Source organism: Atractosteus spatula, chromosome 27 (assembly GCF_055471065.1).
Source record: "Atractosteus spatula isolate fAtrSpa1 chromosome 27, fAtrSpa1.hap1, whole genome shotgun sequence".
Classification (NCBI taxonomy): Eukaryota; Metazoa; Chordata; class Actinopteri; order Semionotiformes; family Lepisosteidae; genus Atractosteus; species Atractosteus spatula.
Window position 1 is genome coordinate 10,643,133 of NC_142732.1, and position 14,597 is coordinate 10,657,729.

The 14,597-nt window shown below is 51.2% G+C and overlaps 1 protein-coding gene across 1 annotated transcript in view; it reads left to right on the forward strand.

The window, feature by feature from the left end:
- The window catches only part of smg6 (SMG6 nonsense mediated mRNA decay factor), a 91,905-nt gene that overhangs the window by 24,329 nt on the left and 52,979 nt on the right, over window positions 1–14,597 (forward strand). The window contains exons 9-10 of the mRNA XM_088906722.1: window positions 2,632–2,693; window positions 4,764–4,909. Coding sequence (XP_088762848.1) covers window positions 2,632–2,693; window positions 4,764–4,909 — 208 coding nt within the window. The remainder of the gene's footprint in view (window positions 1–2,631; window positions 2,694–4,763; window positions 4,910–14,597) is intronic.

Genomic DNA, 14,597 nt, shown 5'->3' on the forward strand with positions numbered 1-14,597 from the left:
TTAAATGGGGCTGCTGACACGCTGGAGTTCGGCGTGAGCTCGCTGACCAGGCGGGTTTCTGTTTCCAGTCTTCAAAGGACCAGGGCGCAGCGACGTTTGTAGAAACGTAAGAAGTGATATTTTTTAACAATAAAATAACATTTTTCCAAAAGCACTTTACATTGAAGGAGGGGGACCCTATTTCTTCCACTACCGAAGAGCAGCACCCACACACAGCGCCGTTCTCCCCCAACAGCCCCACAGGGGGAGGAGAGAGAAAATTGGAAGTATTGGTCCATGTAGAAGTTTGTCACCGGCTGGGTCCACCCATGCCACAGACTGCAGGGTGTCCCTGTCCTGAACCCAGCCTTGTTGAGCTTCTGAGGTCTGTCAGGCGACAGTTCCGTTAAGATCACTTTATTGGCCATATACAATTTCTTGCATTAGGAATTTGTCTTTTCACAGACCCCAGCTTGCTCTCCATGAGACACACAGACAGGGAGAGAAGCTGGGGGTCAGAGCGCAGGGTCAGCCATTTATACGGCACCCCTGGAGCAGTTGGGGTTAAGGGCCTTGCTCGGGGGCCCAACGGAGTAGGATTCCTCTGCCGGCCGCGGGATTCGAACCGGCAACCTCCCAGCCACAGGCGCAGATCCTGAGCCACAGAGCCACTGCTCCGCCCATTCGGATTGTAAAGTTTTGTTCAGGTTGTCTTGCGGTTTGTAAATTTGCAAACGAGTTGGATTTGGCTTTTTTTTTAGTTTTCTAGCCCTCTCGAGGTTTATTTCACACCGTAATACACACTTGAAAAAATGTCTCGCGACAATAAACCTTGACTTTGATATCTCCCTGCCTCTCATTGGGCTTTTCACCTGTTAGGAGAGAAGTTGTATTTTAACCCTTACTTTTGCAGAGTTTGCAGGGCTTGTAGTCATGAGAATTTTCGGATTGCTTACAAATCGTGATGTCCAGATGGCTCATCCCTGCCAGTCCATGTGCGTTTCGCAGAGAGCAAGGTGTTTGACGTCAGGAAGGTCCTGCATCGAAGGAATGTTTTGTCTTGAATGGAGAGGATAAAGCGCTCTCTCACACACACTGGGTTCTGCTGAAGTGTTTGTGTTGGGCAGTTTTTGGTGGGAGTTTTCCCACTGGAATCCCAGGAAGGCAGCAGGATCTCCATAGGGCATAGCAAATTGTGAAGGCACTGCAGGCTAATGCCATCATTCTGCATCCTGACGTGCAGCTGAAGATTGCAAGGACTTTAAGCATGTTGTTGGTTCTTCCTGGGTTTCCCAAGATCACGCCTGTGGCCATTCCTGGGGTTCGCCCAGGTTTTAAGGTTAAGGTTGCCTATTTCTTTGGAAATAAAGAGCAAGGTAACAAAAACCTCCCTCATGTGCAGAAAAATATTTTAAAGACAAAGCAATGTGATGATCTCTGACAAAAGTCCATCTCCTATGAAAGGAAAAACTCGTCTCGTTTCTGAGCTGTTCATGAGAATTGCCGCGATACAATCTGTTCACATAGGACTTATCAAAGCGTAAGATTAGTTTGTGCTTAACATTCTTTGTCTGAGACATTTCAGAGACGGTTGCCGATATAGATCTCCTACAGTCGCGCGATAATTGCTTGTCTATTGATTATGCTCACGCTCTGTTCTGTAGCTCATGATTTGGGGGGTTTTTTAGTCTCTTGACTGCCGGTGCTGTCTCACGAGATCATCACCCTGGGGAGGGCTTGCTTGAACCCGCTGCCCACTGGTGCGGTGCTCTTTCTGCCAAAACAGAAGAGCTGGTTCTTGTCTGGGAGCCCCGAAGGGCACATCAAGAGAAGACAGATTTTCTGTTACCCCGATGATGACCCTCATTTACATAACAACGTGACAGACAAATTCTCATTAAGCATTCGGAAACCTTTGTGGCTGGTTTTATTAGAGTTTTTCTCTTCCTGAGGTTTGAGGTTCATCACCAGATTAGAGTTGTTAGATTTGCTTTCAGCTATGACCTGGATCTGCTTTCTTTAATTTTTAGTTTTTGGCATTTTCTCTCATCAGGTTCTGTGGTTTGGGCATTTACCAGTTTCCTGCCCTCTGCTGAATGTTTTGTGTGTGTAATGAAGTGAATTAAAAGCCGCTTTTTTAGGACAACAGTGGATTCATAAGGGTATTTAGATCTTTTTCCAATAAAATAAAAATAAAATGTAGTTTTCAGAGCTGAAACAGCACTGAAGTCAGTTTGGTGTAGCCATTACTGTCATTTTAGTCAAAATCTAAGTGGTTGCTGTGTCAGTGATGACAATGTGATGAGTGTGCTTGTCCTTTTGTGTGCAATTGTCTTCTCCCACCAGCAGAGGGCAGACGGTCTCTGTTCCAAAGTAATGTCTGTAAGCAGCGTTTCTTCCTTCCAAGAGTACTGCTGTGTGAACATTGTAATTGTCACTAAGTGTCCAATGCGCTGATGCTCAGTAATTGACTGACACACTGAGGGTTTAGTCACCCAAGCAGAGACCGTTTAACTCCTGAACTGTTTGACTTAAGTACCTGACTGTATGTGTAACTGAACAATATCTGAATACAGTGCATAGCGCAGTCTCTCTTTATTAAGTCCCTCTCTAATCTCTCCCCCTCTAACAGTCTGCCTCCTCTCTCTGCAGTTGAATAAGCGGTTCATCCTCAGCTTCCTGCATGCTCACGGAAAGCTGTTCACCAAAGTGGGGTAAGTACTTGTGCACAAAGGCTTTCTCACATCTGACGCTCCAGCACTCGCTGACATGTCTGCACGCCGGCCTGTTCAGCCTAAACAGTTTGTGAGCGATCAACAGAGAAATGTCAAAAACAAAAAGTTTGGAAGGGAAGGTTCCAGGACTGCCAGATGCCACAGTAGCGCTGTTGATCCACGAGGCAGGCAGTGTTAGATGAGATCCCCATGTCTCCCAGTGTCCCGGGTGTGAAAACTGGTCTCATACTGTATGAGCCGCCAAAGAACAGGACTGATGTGTTTAGGATGACTCTGCTCATGATGTCGAATAAAATTTCATAATGTATATATTTAGTTAAGTGCAATAGCATTAAACTCAAGAGGATTTAAGTTAAAATTATGCTTTGTATTAGAAGGACGTCTCACAAGTCTGCGACTCTTGCTTAAACAAACATTCCTGCTGTGAAATTGGTTCAAAGCAGAGTTACCAGTTTATTCGCTAGGTTTAAACAGTGGAAGGTCTGCACAGACAGATGAAAGGAATTAAATCTGTTTAGTCTTGTACAAGAAACATTTAAACTCCTCAAAGGAATTAAGATTCAATTTAATTTCGTTGACTTCTTTAGGATCAACAATATGAACCAGATTGACAAGTGGTGCTCCTTTGCACAAAGAGTTGTAGTTGTCTGGGACAACCTGTCCAAGCACGTTCTTGAAGCCAATATCTGCATGATACCTCTCATCAACCACTGGATGAAATCCTTTACTCAGTTTTCAGCAACAGAATGATCAAATACACCCAAATAGTCTTCTCTCATTCATAAATTCTCTGATGTTCTTGAAGACTGTCTTTCTATAACTTAAAACCTGTTGTTGGTCTTCAGTTCTGTTTATGTCTGAGATTTCTGCTCTTCTCCAGTGAGAGGAAATCCAGACCCACTGTAGTGCCTGGAATTTTCTAACCTGTAATATCCCACTGTTCTTTAAAAAAAAAGGCTTCAGTGAGACAGAATGATGTACTGCTTCAAGCTTTAACCACATTCTCTTTTAAAAAGCATGTTTTCTACTTTTTCTGAGTTTATCCCATTCATGTCATCTTGCACGTTTTTCCTTGCACTGTTGTGCTTTTTTGGGATGAAATTTGTACTGTGCGTCTGCAAAGGCTGGAAAAAAAAAAGAAGAGAAATGCCCAGATCGGGAAGTATAACTAGAACGTTCCAAGTATTTACATAGTTTTGTGTGTTTGTGAAGAGGGCCTTGAGCCCGTGTTGCTGTGTCGTGCAGCAGTGCTGGGTGTAATGGAGTGAGGGAGAGGGCTTGTGTCCGAATACAGAGGGGGGGGCTGCGTGTACAGAGGCGGCGAGAGCAGGAGAAATCGACCTCCATGGCCAGACCCTCCAGCTGCCAAAATGGAGGCCGCAGCCCTGCGTGTCCAGTCGAGCCCGGCTCCCTGTGTGTCTCTCGCCGCCCGGTCCGGACACACTGCCGCACCACCTGAGCGAAAGTCACGGCCCTCTTCTTCTCTCGATCCCCGCGTCTGCTCCTGTGCACGCACGCTGGCTGCTGCCACTCCCCTGTACGTGCTCTCTGTGCATTGACCTTTTGTAGATCTTGTCCTACTTGCAATAAGGGGTTATATGATATAAACATCACTGAGACATGTTTGCATACAGCACTGTCAGGTGACCCAGGCAATTCAAAAACACATATGTGGTTATTCAGAGGCTCTGGTATGAAAGTGCATGATGCAATAGGTTACTGCCAGAGAGACCCTGAGCCCATCTGGAAGTTACCCTGCCATGGGATCCAAAGTGATTCCTTGGGATTCTGTTGGGAATGGCTGTGCGAGAGGCTCAGATCAGGACGCTGCCAACAGTTCACTCTGGGGGTAGCCCAGGACTTGGGGGTGTGGGGGGGTGAGATGAGAACTGGACAGCCCCACTCTGTGAAGCAGGCAGCTCTCTCCGTCATCTCTCTTCCTTGCAATTTATCCATTCGATCCTGTGAGTTCGCCTGTAAGCGGATAGACAGATTTTTGTCATCCGTGTTCGCGGCTTCGCTGGTAATTCTGTGTTTTCCGCCGGCCAGGATGGAGTCGTTCCCCGAGATGGCGGCCCGGGTCCTTCAGGAGTTCCGCGTGCTGCTGCAGCACAGCCCCTCTCCCCTGGGCAGCACGCGCATGCTGCAGATCATCACCATCAACATGTTCGCCGTGTACAACGCGCACAGCCGGGGTGAGTCCTGGGGCCCGCGGTGTCTCCCCGCTGTGGGCAGGGGGGCAGCGGCGTCACGCGGCGCGGGCGTCACAGTAAGGAATGCCGTGACGCATCTTCCACAGGCGCTCTTTCGGCAGTGAAGTAGGAGTCGGCACATCTGCTTTTTAACGCGGGTGAGGGGAAACTTTCCGTCTGCTGCTGGCTCCTCTCGCCTGTCTGACGGAGGCCAAAGATCTCTCTGTCAGCCAGCCTGTCTCGCTCTCTCTCCCGGTCCCGCACTCCTTCCTCTCTGCCCACTGGCCCCCCTTCGGCCCCCCCCCTCCAATCCCTTTGCCTTTTGGCCACTGCTTCCCATGTTTTCTCCCTCGCTCTCTCTGATGCTCTTTGTCACTCCTTTCCTCCCTTTTCTCTTTCGCTGTGACCTGACATTGAACTCTGGTGGCTCTGCTTTTTTTCCTCTGTTGCTGTGTTTTTGAAGAAGTGAAACCTTGCTGTGGGCTGCATGGCCTGTGCCCACACAGCCCTGCGCGCCAGAAGGCCGCGCTGACGTCTTGCACAATGCCCTCACCGCAGCCTGCCTCTCTGTGCCCCAGGAGGCACGTACGCGCACCCCCCCCGCCGCGCAACCCGAGAACCGCACGCACCCTGCGGGCCCGCGCCGAGCTACACGTATCCACACAGCCACACGCACGTACCAGCTCACACGCCTGCCACATGAGAACGCTCATACGTGCTCTGCAGACGCCACAGGAGCGCAGCCTGTGCTAGATATGTACGTGCGCTTAAGGACACGTAGTGGTTCTCTGTGTCTTAAACTTACTTCAAACATCCATCCACACTTCAGCCTACTAGAATGAACAGCCACTCAGAGGGCAGACTCTTCAACCTGTTTGGTTTCTCTGTTTTATTACGAACCTATTTATCCTACATCTTATGCTGTGCTAATGTCTACAGCAGTCGGTAGGAGGTAAGAAACCATGAAGCCTCATCATTATTTTTAGTTTGGCAGAATGGACAGCCAGTGGTTTCAGCTGCAGACAGCTCCTGTGCCGTTCTGCGGGCTTGCAGGGTATTTACGGATGCAGTCCTTTAGTAGGCTGGTCAAGTGGGTTTCGCCCAGCAACTGGCCGCCGGCCCGTGGAGCACTGAGTGCACAGCAGGTGTCGGCCAATGCTTTTGATTAACTGCGGGGGTGGAGGAACATAACTGGGCTGAGAGGTAGACTGGCTGGGCTTCAGTGTGTGTGTGTGTCTGCTAGTGCATCTGGCTGGGCGCTGATGCCCCTGACTGAGAGTGAGTGGATGTTTCCTAGTTCAGTGCTGGCTGTGTCTGGCAGAGTGATGTCAGCGTCCCCCCCACCCCCCCGCCTGGTGCCTGAGTCATGCCGGTGGGCTGTGGGAATGCCCGGGGAATGCCTGGGCTGCCTGTCGCTGTGGTTACGGGCCTGGGGGGCTGGCAGGGGGTGGTAGTGCCCAGGGAACAGACAGAACATATTGCCAGCTAGGTATGAGACATGGCCTGGAAAATCTGACTCTTACCGAGAGTTGGTGGGAAACAGGCGTAGGGAACTGACATCTGGTGCTTCCCGAAGAAAAATAAATAAATTGGAGAGGATTATAGGAAGCCTGTAACCCCCACGAGCACAAGGACACTGAACCTCTGGGACACATTTCGACCAACGCATTCCTGTTGTAGTCTCCATCTGGAGTCTGGAAGACTGTGGGCTGACACTTAGGGCAAACTTATTCAGAGGCTCTTTATTGCACCCGGAGCGCTAAATTAATTAATTGTCTATTCACTGTGCTATTAACCCTTTTCCTGTTTATCGAAAGCAGGCGGTAATTTAAAGGTCCCCTCAACTCGTTTGTGGCCCTCCGTGACTGGAGCTGGGGGGGTTGGCCCCCAGCCCCTGGCTCCAGGCACTGGCCCACACTGCCTCACAGGCTGCGCGCGCGAGTCTGCATGACCATCCCGAGTCTCCGCGGTAGCCACTGGTTCTGCTTTTGAACAGTCAAAAGGCGAAACCAGGCGAAACCGCTGTTGCTGCAGAGCTGTGGAAAAGATGCCACAGCTGTAACGGTCTCCTGGGGTTGATAAGAGCTGATTGCAAGTGATTGCTTGAATGGGCTTGTTGCTGTGTTGACCAGTGTTTTTTAAGTCGCTAGCACAGCACTGCCTCTTCCAAACGGCTTCTCTCGCGGTTACCGATAAGCACCGTATTGCCTTGCTGAGAGGAATATTGAAACTATATTTATCTATAAACAGATAAACCAAATACTCCATTCATCTACCACAGCACATAACACGGCTCATGCGGAAGGAGGGGGCACTGGAGTCCAGTGGGTTTGTTTCAAAGTGATATCCACACTTTTCCCCATGGAATGAATGAACGAATCCCTTTCAAAATTTTAGGGAGCAGGGTTTTTGGATGCAGTCCCGGTAGGCTGAGAGGGGGTTTTTGGAGGCTGGCAGGGGATTCCCTCTTGTTTTTTCATGTGCGTCTGTTAAACATGCCAGAAGAGTTGAAATCCGATCAGTTTGTCAGCTTTATTTTTGCTGTTTTTTCATGTTGAACAACATCAAAGGAGGGCAGTGCCTTGCCTCGCATCGCCGAGGGGCACAGTGAAGCTACAGATGAGTTAAAAGCAGAAGGGTAAGCTTACTTCAGTATGACAGACACAAGAATTGGCACCCTCTCTCTGAATTGCGGTTACTCTAATTGAGAGGAATAAATACTGTTCATTAAGCTAAACTTGCTTCTCACCAATGCTGAGTCAATTCTGAGTACGTCGAACACTTAATCATTCAGGCCAGCGGTAGCGTTTACGTCTACAACTTTGCATTGAGGGAAAGACGCTATAAAGGGAAGCGCTCTTGTTCCCTCGGCTCTGTCCAGACTAAACAGAGCCGAGCGTGGGCCCAGTCCCGGCCAGGCGCTCCTGCTCTGTAAACTCTTTAAACCCCAGCCAGAGCACAGCGGAGGGGTGTTCAGGAGCAATAAAAGAAGCTGTGCCTGGCTGTTCAGTTTTCACAGCACATTAAACTGCTCATTGCTCAGCTCTGCGGGCCAAGACGATATGGTATAGATCTGGGTGCCCTACACATGGCCGCGCAGAGCCCTGCTGTCTTAAACAGGGCAGCCTTAAGCTCCGGTAGATACCACAGCTGCCCCAAAATGCATGGCGGATGTACACAACAGGCCGTTTATACCACAGCCGCAGAGGCAATATGGGACCAAAAAACAGTTTCCCTTTGTCTGCAGTGATGCTCATTCTTTTGTGGCCAGGCTCTGTATGGGTATGTGCAGATGAAGTGTGTATTGTTTTCAGAGCTAAATGGAATGTGCTTAATGACCTATCCTTGCAAATCCCGGCTATTTCAGGTCACGTCTTTGTGTCAGTTTTTTTTTACGCGACTGGTGTAGCCGAAAAGAGAGCTTTAAAAGGAGCCAGAGGTAGAGTCTGGATCATTTGTTCTCAGATGTGGCATCATGAGCTCGGGGTGCGTGCAAACCCAGGTTTGCCAGAACAAGAGAGCAGGCCAGAAGCGTGGGAATATGCCCGGCAGAGCCAGTCTCGTGAGCAGGTTCGGCTTCTGCGTGTTTGTTTGGCTGTGCTTTTCAGTGGCTGTGTTGGGGGCGGCTGGCCAGGCTCATCTGTGGTCACACTACATGGCTGTATCTGACCAAGCTTCAGCGCAGCGCTGAGTGAGATTTATGAGAGCTGTCTCCCAGGACTGCGTGCCACCCCCACAGCATACCCAGGCGCCCCCCTCATTTCCTCAGTACAGGGCATGAAAGCTCTCCCGATGACCCCCCCTCCCCCTCTTCCTCCCTTGCTCCCTCTCTGCCTGTCCATCTGTGCCCAATTTACCCAAGCGTGGCCTTCCGTGTTTTTTCAATAATTTGTTTTAGATTCCCGGAATGAGAACCATCGCAGGCGCACACATTTTTATCGTATTATTCTATAAAACTTCCTATAAATCCTAGGTTATTAATCGCCCCCAGACGGCCGCGCCAGCCCCTGTGAAAACGCACACCAGATGCAGAGGAAGTGGGATGGCAGCAGAGGGCACCCAAGAGACAGCCTGTGCCTTTTCTCTCTTCCCCCACCTCCCCTCCTTCCCTCTGTCTTTTCCCCACTCTCTTAGAAAAAAAAGACCCACACACGTATATATAAAGACCCAGACTCACAGAGGAAATAAAGTTTAAATTAAAAAAAAGAGAAAGTAAGCTGCCAAACTCTGGTGTGTGGGATTGAGGTTAAACTTTCATTCTCTTAAAGGACCGAGGCTTTTATTTGTACCATTAGCATCACTGCCTGGCTGGCAGGGGTTTACAGGCTTATCTGGTGCAGTGGGTTGAGAACTGGCAGGCTTGTTACTGATCAGAAAGAGAGAGAGGCAGTGTGGGCTAGTGGTTAGAGCTGAGGCACTGGGGGAGAGGCAGTGTGGGCTAGTGGTTAGAGCTGAGGCACTGGGAGAGAGGCAGTGTGGGCTAGTGGTTAGAGCTGAGGCACTGGGAGAGAGGCAGTGTGGGCTAGGGGTTAGAGCTGAGGCACTGGGAGAGAGGCAGTGTGGGCTAGTGGTTAGAGCTGAGGCACTGGGAGAGAGGCAGTGTGGGCGAGTGGTTAGAGCTGAGGCACTGGGAGAGAGGCAGTGTGGGCTAGTGGTTAGAGCTGAGACACTGGGAGAGAGGCAGTGTGGGCTAGTGGTTAGAGCTGAGGCACTGGGAGAGAGGCAGTGTGGGCTAGTGGTTAGAGCCGAGACACTGGGAGAGAGGCAGGGTGGGTGAGTGGTTAGAGCCGAGGCACTGGGAGAGAGGCAGTGTGGGCTAGTGGTTAGAGCTGAGGCACTGGGAGAGAGGCAGCGTGGGCTAGTGGTTAGAGCTGAGGCACTGGGAGAGAGGCAGTGTGGGCTAGTGGTTAGAGCTGAGGCACTGGGAGAGAGGCAGTGTGGGCTAGGGGTTAGAGCTGAGGCACTGGGAGAGAGGCAGTGTGGGCTCGTGGTGAGAGCTGAGGGAGGGAGGCAAGAGCAGAATACCCTGAGACACTAAAGACCATCATAAACTGCGCTGTCAGCTATCCTCTGAGATAAACGCACACCGTGAGCTGGTGTTAATGCTGGTGGGGGCAGCTGCTTCTCTTCGGGTGACTTTGCTCTTACCAGCGCTGACAGTCCCTCAGTGCCGGAGTACTTCACAAAGAAAATGCAGAAAATGTGCTCCTTGGCTGCCGGTTTGGGATCGCGGTGGGTTTCATGTTGAGATGGGTGGGATTTGCCAAGACAAACAGGAGCGGTGTCTGTCGAGCTGTGGAGGGCCTGGGAGCGGGCTGCGGAGCTGCTGCCCAGGCGGCCTGTCGGGGGGCCGGGACCCGGGGTGGAGACACCTGACGGACCTCGGGGTCCCCTTCCCCTTGTTCCGCCTGACTGACGCGTCCTCTCGCTTAGCTGACACTGGATCATCAAAGCGCAGAGTATTACAACAAATAGGACCCTATAACTTGTCTGTGAGGCAGACTTGGTTTCTTGGCAAAAAAAAACATTTTTATTTGTATGGGGTGACTTTAAAATGAGCTGGGAATGGCCCTGCTTGCAGAGTGCGGTGTAGTGCTTGGGCTGGCAGGACTGGTCTAGCTGGGCTACACATAGCAGGCAGGCTGCACTGTAGTAGACAAGGGGTTAAAGACTGGATTTGATTCAATCTCAGAAAATAAAGTCAGAAATACATATGGGTGCTTGGGAACGCACCTGCAAATGCAGCACTTACAAACAGTTACAAATAGTCCTACTTCTCCAAAATATGTAAATATGTTGATTTGGAAAGATTTTCTTTCCTTAACCTTTTAGTGCACCGAGAGAGAGAGGGACTGAAAGTGTGAGGGATGCTCCTTACCTTATATGGGCCTGCAGTTTGGGCTCAAACCCATTGAAAACACTAGTTGCTCATTTTCTAACCACTAAGCTACTAAGCACACAGCAGCCCAGCACACTGACACTGAGCTACTGAACATACTGCAGCCCAGCACTCTGACACTGAGCTACTGAACACACTGCAGCCCAGCACGCTGACACTGAGCTACTGAACACACTGCAGCCCAGCACTCTGACTCTGAGCTACTGAACACACTGCAGCCCAGCACGCTGACACTGAGCTACTGAACACGCTGCAGCCCAGCACGCTGACACTGAGCTACTGAACACGCTGCAGCCCAGCACACTGACACTGAGCTACTGAACACACTGCAGCCCAGCACGCTGACACTGAGCTACTGAACACACTGCAGCCCAGCACGCTGACACTGAGCTACTGAACACACTGCAGCCCAGCACTCTGACACTGAGCTACTGAACACACTGCAGCCCAGCACGCTGACACTGAGCTACTAAACACAGCAGCCCAGCACTCTGACTCTGAGCTACTGAACACACTGCAGCCCAGCACTCTGACTCTGAGCTACTGAACACACTGCAGCCCAGCACGCTGACACTGAGCTACTGAACACACTGCAGCCCAGCACGCTGACACTGAGCTACTAAACACAGCAGCCCAGCACTCTGACTCTGAGCTACTGAACACACTGCAGCCCAGCACACTGACACTGAGCTACTGAACACACTGCAGCCCAGCACACTGACACTGAGCTACTGAACACACTGCAGCCCAGCACGCTGACACTGAGCTACTAAACACAGCAGCCCAGCACTCTGACCACAGAGAAACTGCAGCACACCCACTCCTTTCCCTGCTGCCGACCATCGCACTGCTTCTTATCATCTCGAACCCACAGCTCTGCTTGCAGAAATCCCGTGTCATCTTGTGAGCACGTCGCTTGCTCATTTCTGAAAACGTGCCCTCTCGGTGCCCCCTCTGACCTCCCGGTGCCCTTTCGATGGTTTGAAGAGAGGCTTTTTTTTCTGCCGCCTCTCTCTCTCTCTGTGTCTCTTGCTGTCTTCCTGTTGGGGGTGCAGTGGTGTTTGTGGTACGCTCTGCCAGGGAAGGTGAGGTTGGGGAATCGCTGCGATAGGGGTTTCGCTTTGACTTGGCACTGGGTCGGGGTGCTGCGGAGGCGCGGGGACTGCCAGCGGCTTCGGACGTGCTGGTGCGTCAAGGCACAGCAAAGCCCTGCATCTGCAGCAGGCAGGGCAGCCATGCTGAACAGCACAAACCACCGTGTGGGTAAGAGGTCTGTGTGTAGGGCCGCCTCAGGGCCCCTACCGCCTCGTGACCCGGTGAGAGTGCGTCAGCGCGTGGCAGTCAGTACAGCGAAGCCTACTTCCTCTTCTGAAGGTTTTGGAAAGGTTGGCTCAGCAGCTTGCTCATGCCCACAAGAGACGATCAAGCGCCATCTTGATGAGTGGCTGCAGGCGGCAAGAGCTCGTTCACAGCACGGCCCCGCGCTGGGGAAGGCAGACATGCCTGGTGATGTCTGCGGCAGCGGTTCGGTGCCCCTCCTGCTGTCTCACTGTCAGATGCCCAGAGAGGAGGAGAGATGGGCCGGGGCTGGAGGTCTCTCTGTGGGGTGGCTCCTGTTGGCTCCGGTTGTCCTGGAGTGCGTTACAAATCCGAACGCAGCGTGATTGTGTGTGCCCTTTCAGAAAGCCTGGGGACGTATGGGAAGTCCCAGAAAGTTCAGGAGTGAGGGAGGTGTGTGTTGAGGGGGGATTCCACGCTTGTCTTTGTTTTATGTGTGGTGGTGGTGGGGGGGGTTGCGGGATCAAGGGTCATCTGACTGGGCATGTTGCCCACCCTAGGCTGCGAGTCCCTCCAGCCCCTTACCCAGTCACCAGGGGGCAGTGTGGGTGCCAGGGGTCTGGGCTGCCTTGAAGCTCCGGGCACACGGCACCACTGCTGGCTCAACCTCCCGGCAGGATGTGGAACTGAGAGCTTGTTTTTTTTTTTGATTTTGTGTCTTGGCTGACTTTTTTACCTCTCGAAGAATTTGGAAAGGCCGTGAGATTTTTTTTTCAAGTGCTGTATGACTTTCAGCACAGCTCTCTCTTTCTACTCCACTCTCTCTCTCTCTCCCTGCTGCGGCTTTTCAGTAATAGATTTCATATGTTGCAGCAGTTGACATCAGTATTAAACTATTTTACATGTGATCTGCTATATTTCCTGAGGAAATCTGTCAGATATTTATTAAGGGCTAATAAAATAAACCTCTCTTGTTCTCTTTCTCCCTCTTTCTTGTCTTCTCTCCATTCTCTTTCTCCTCCTACAGTTTAGTCCGTAATTTCTGTTACTGTTTTATATTTGGGGGGGGGCTTTTTCCTCCCATTCAGAATATACTAACAAGGCCAGGTCATGAATGGCTGCGTGTACCTGCCTGACCTTTTTTAACTCATCTCTAAATACATTTTCAGATCCCAGTGTAGCCATCTGAAACAAACATAAAAACAAAAATCGAATAAGAGAAATAATGAAAAAATCCACAATATCACTGCTCATCGAAGAGACGGGGGAGACAAGGGCTCATCCAGCACGTTTCTAAGTGAGAGAAAACTGAGCCTAGTGTGGGCAGGTGTGCTTCAGAGGTGTATCGGGCTCGTTCATGTGGGTTTTTCGGCAGCAGTAGGTCCTGCTAGCAAAGGCGTTGCGACTGATAATGCGCAGTAGAAAAGAAGTTGACATTGAGCAGGAGCCGTCTCGTACTCACTGGCACAGACACACAAAGCGTGGCGTTATAGGGCATTCCCAGGACTTATATGGGGTGCGTTTGTGATTAAAAGTGTACTTTAATGAGCAGTCCTCGTCTGAAATCCTTGGCACGGCGTTGCTTGTATTGCATGTGCTATTTGCAGCGGGAGTGCTGATTTTGTGGAAGAAGAAAAATATTGATCTCTTGTGTCCTAATGTCTTCTTTTTTGGCCTTCCATCCTGCAGCCCCTGTGTCTCTGTAACCCCTATAGCACAGCTCCACCCCGACAGTGGAGCCCTCCCTGTGCCTCCCATCAGTCTCCCCTCCCTTTGCTGATCCCTGTTCCTCGATCCCGGCCCCAGCTCCGCTGTCGGAGGAGAGTCTCGCCCTGCCCTGCTCTGCTCCCGGTCCAGTTCGGCAGGTTTGGACCGTGGGATGCCGTCGGCACGCACCCGCCACGAGTGCAGCGGGGCTCGTTCCCGAGCTGTGGTCCTGCCATCCTGTCTCCGGCATCCCGTTTCCGGATGATTCCTGTCGGGGCAGGATGGGGGCGGGGAGAGGCGTGGCCTTCTGAGAGATCTAAGCAGCAGTCGGTGGGGCGCGGGGTTAGCGGGCCTTCGGGGCGACGGTCTTTCTCCCCCGAGCAGAGTTCTGCCGATGACACCATCTGCTTTTATCAGGCTCCCAAAAATGCGTGTTAAGTTTGAAATTCCGTGGCCTGCCCATAACTTATACAAATCCGACACGATAAACTCATTAACCTTTTTGTCTCTGCCAAAAAGGGGGAAGAAAGAGAGTGAGAGAGATGGGAGAGCGGGCTGAGGTGTGTGGCGGTTCAGGTCCTGCCTCTGGATGGAGGATTTATGTGTTTATTCATGCCGTAATGGAATCGGTAATTTCGTGAGGATGTCGACAGGCCTCGTTCATGAGTCTTCACAGCTTGTCGTTCGTGTTGGAAATTCAGGCATAAGCGCTTCTGGCAGCTCGGAAGAGGAAAGGGTCCAAGCGTCATCGGACTTCAGATGTTGGAGGAGGGAGCGAATGCAACATCTGCACCATGCACCATCCGC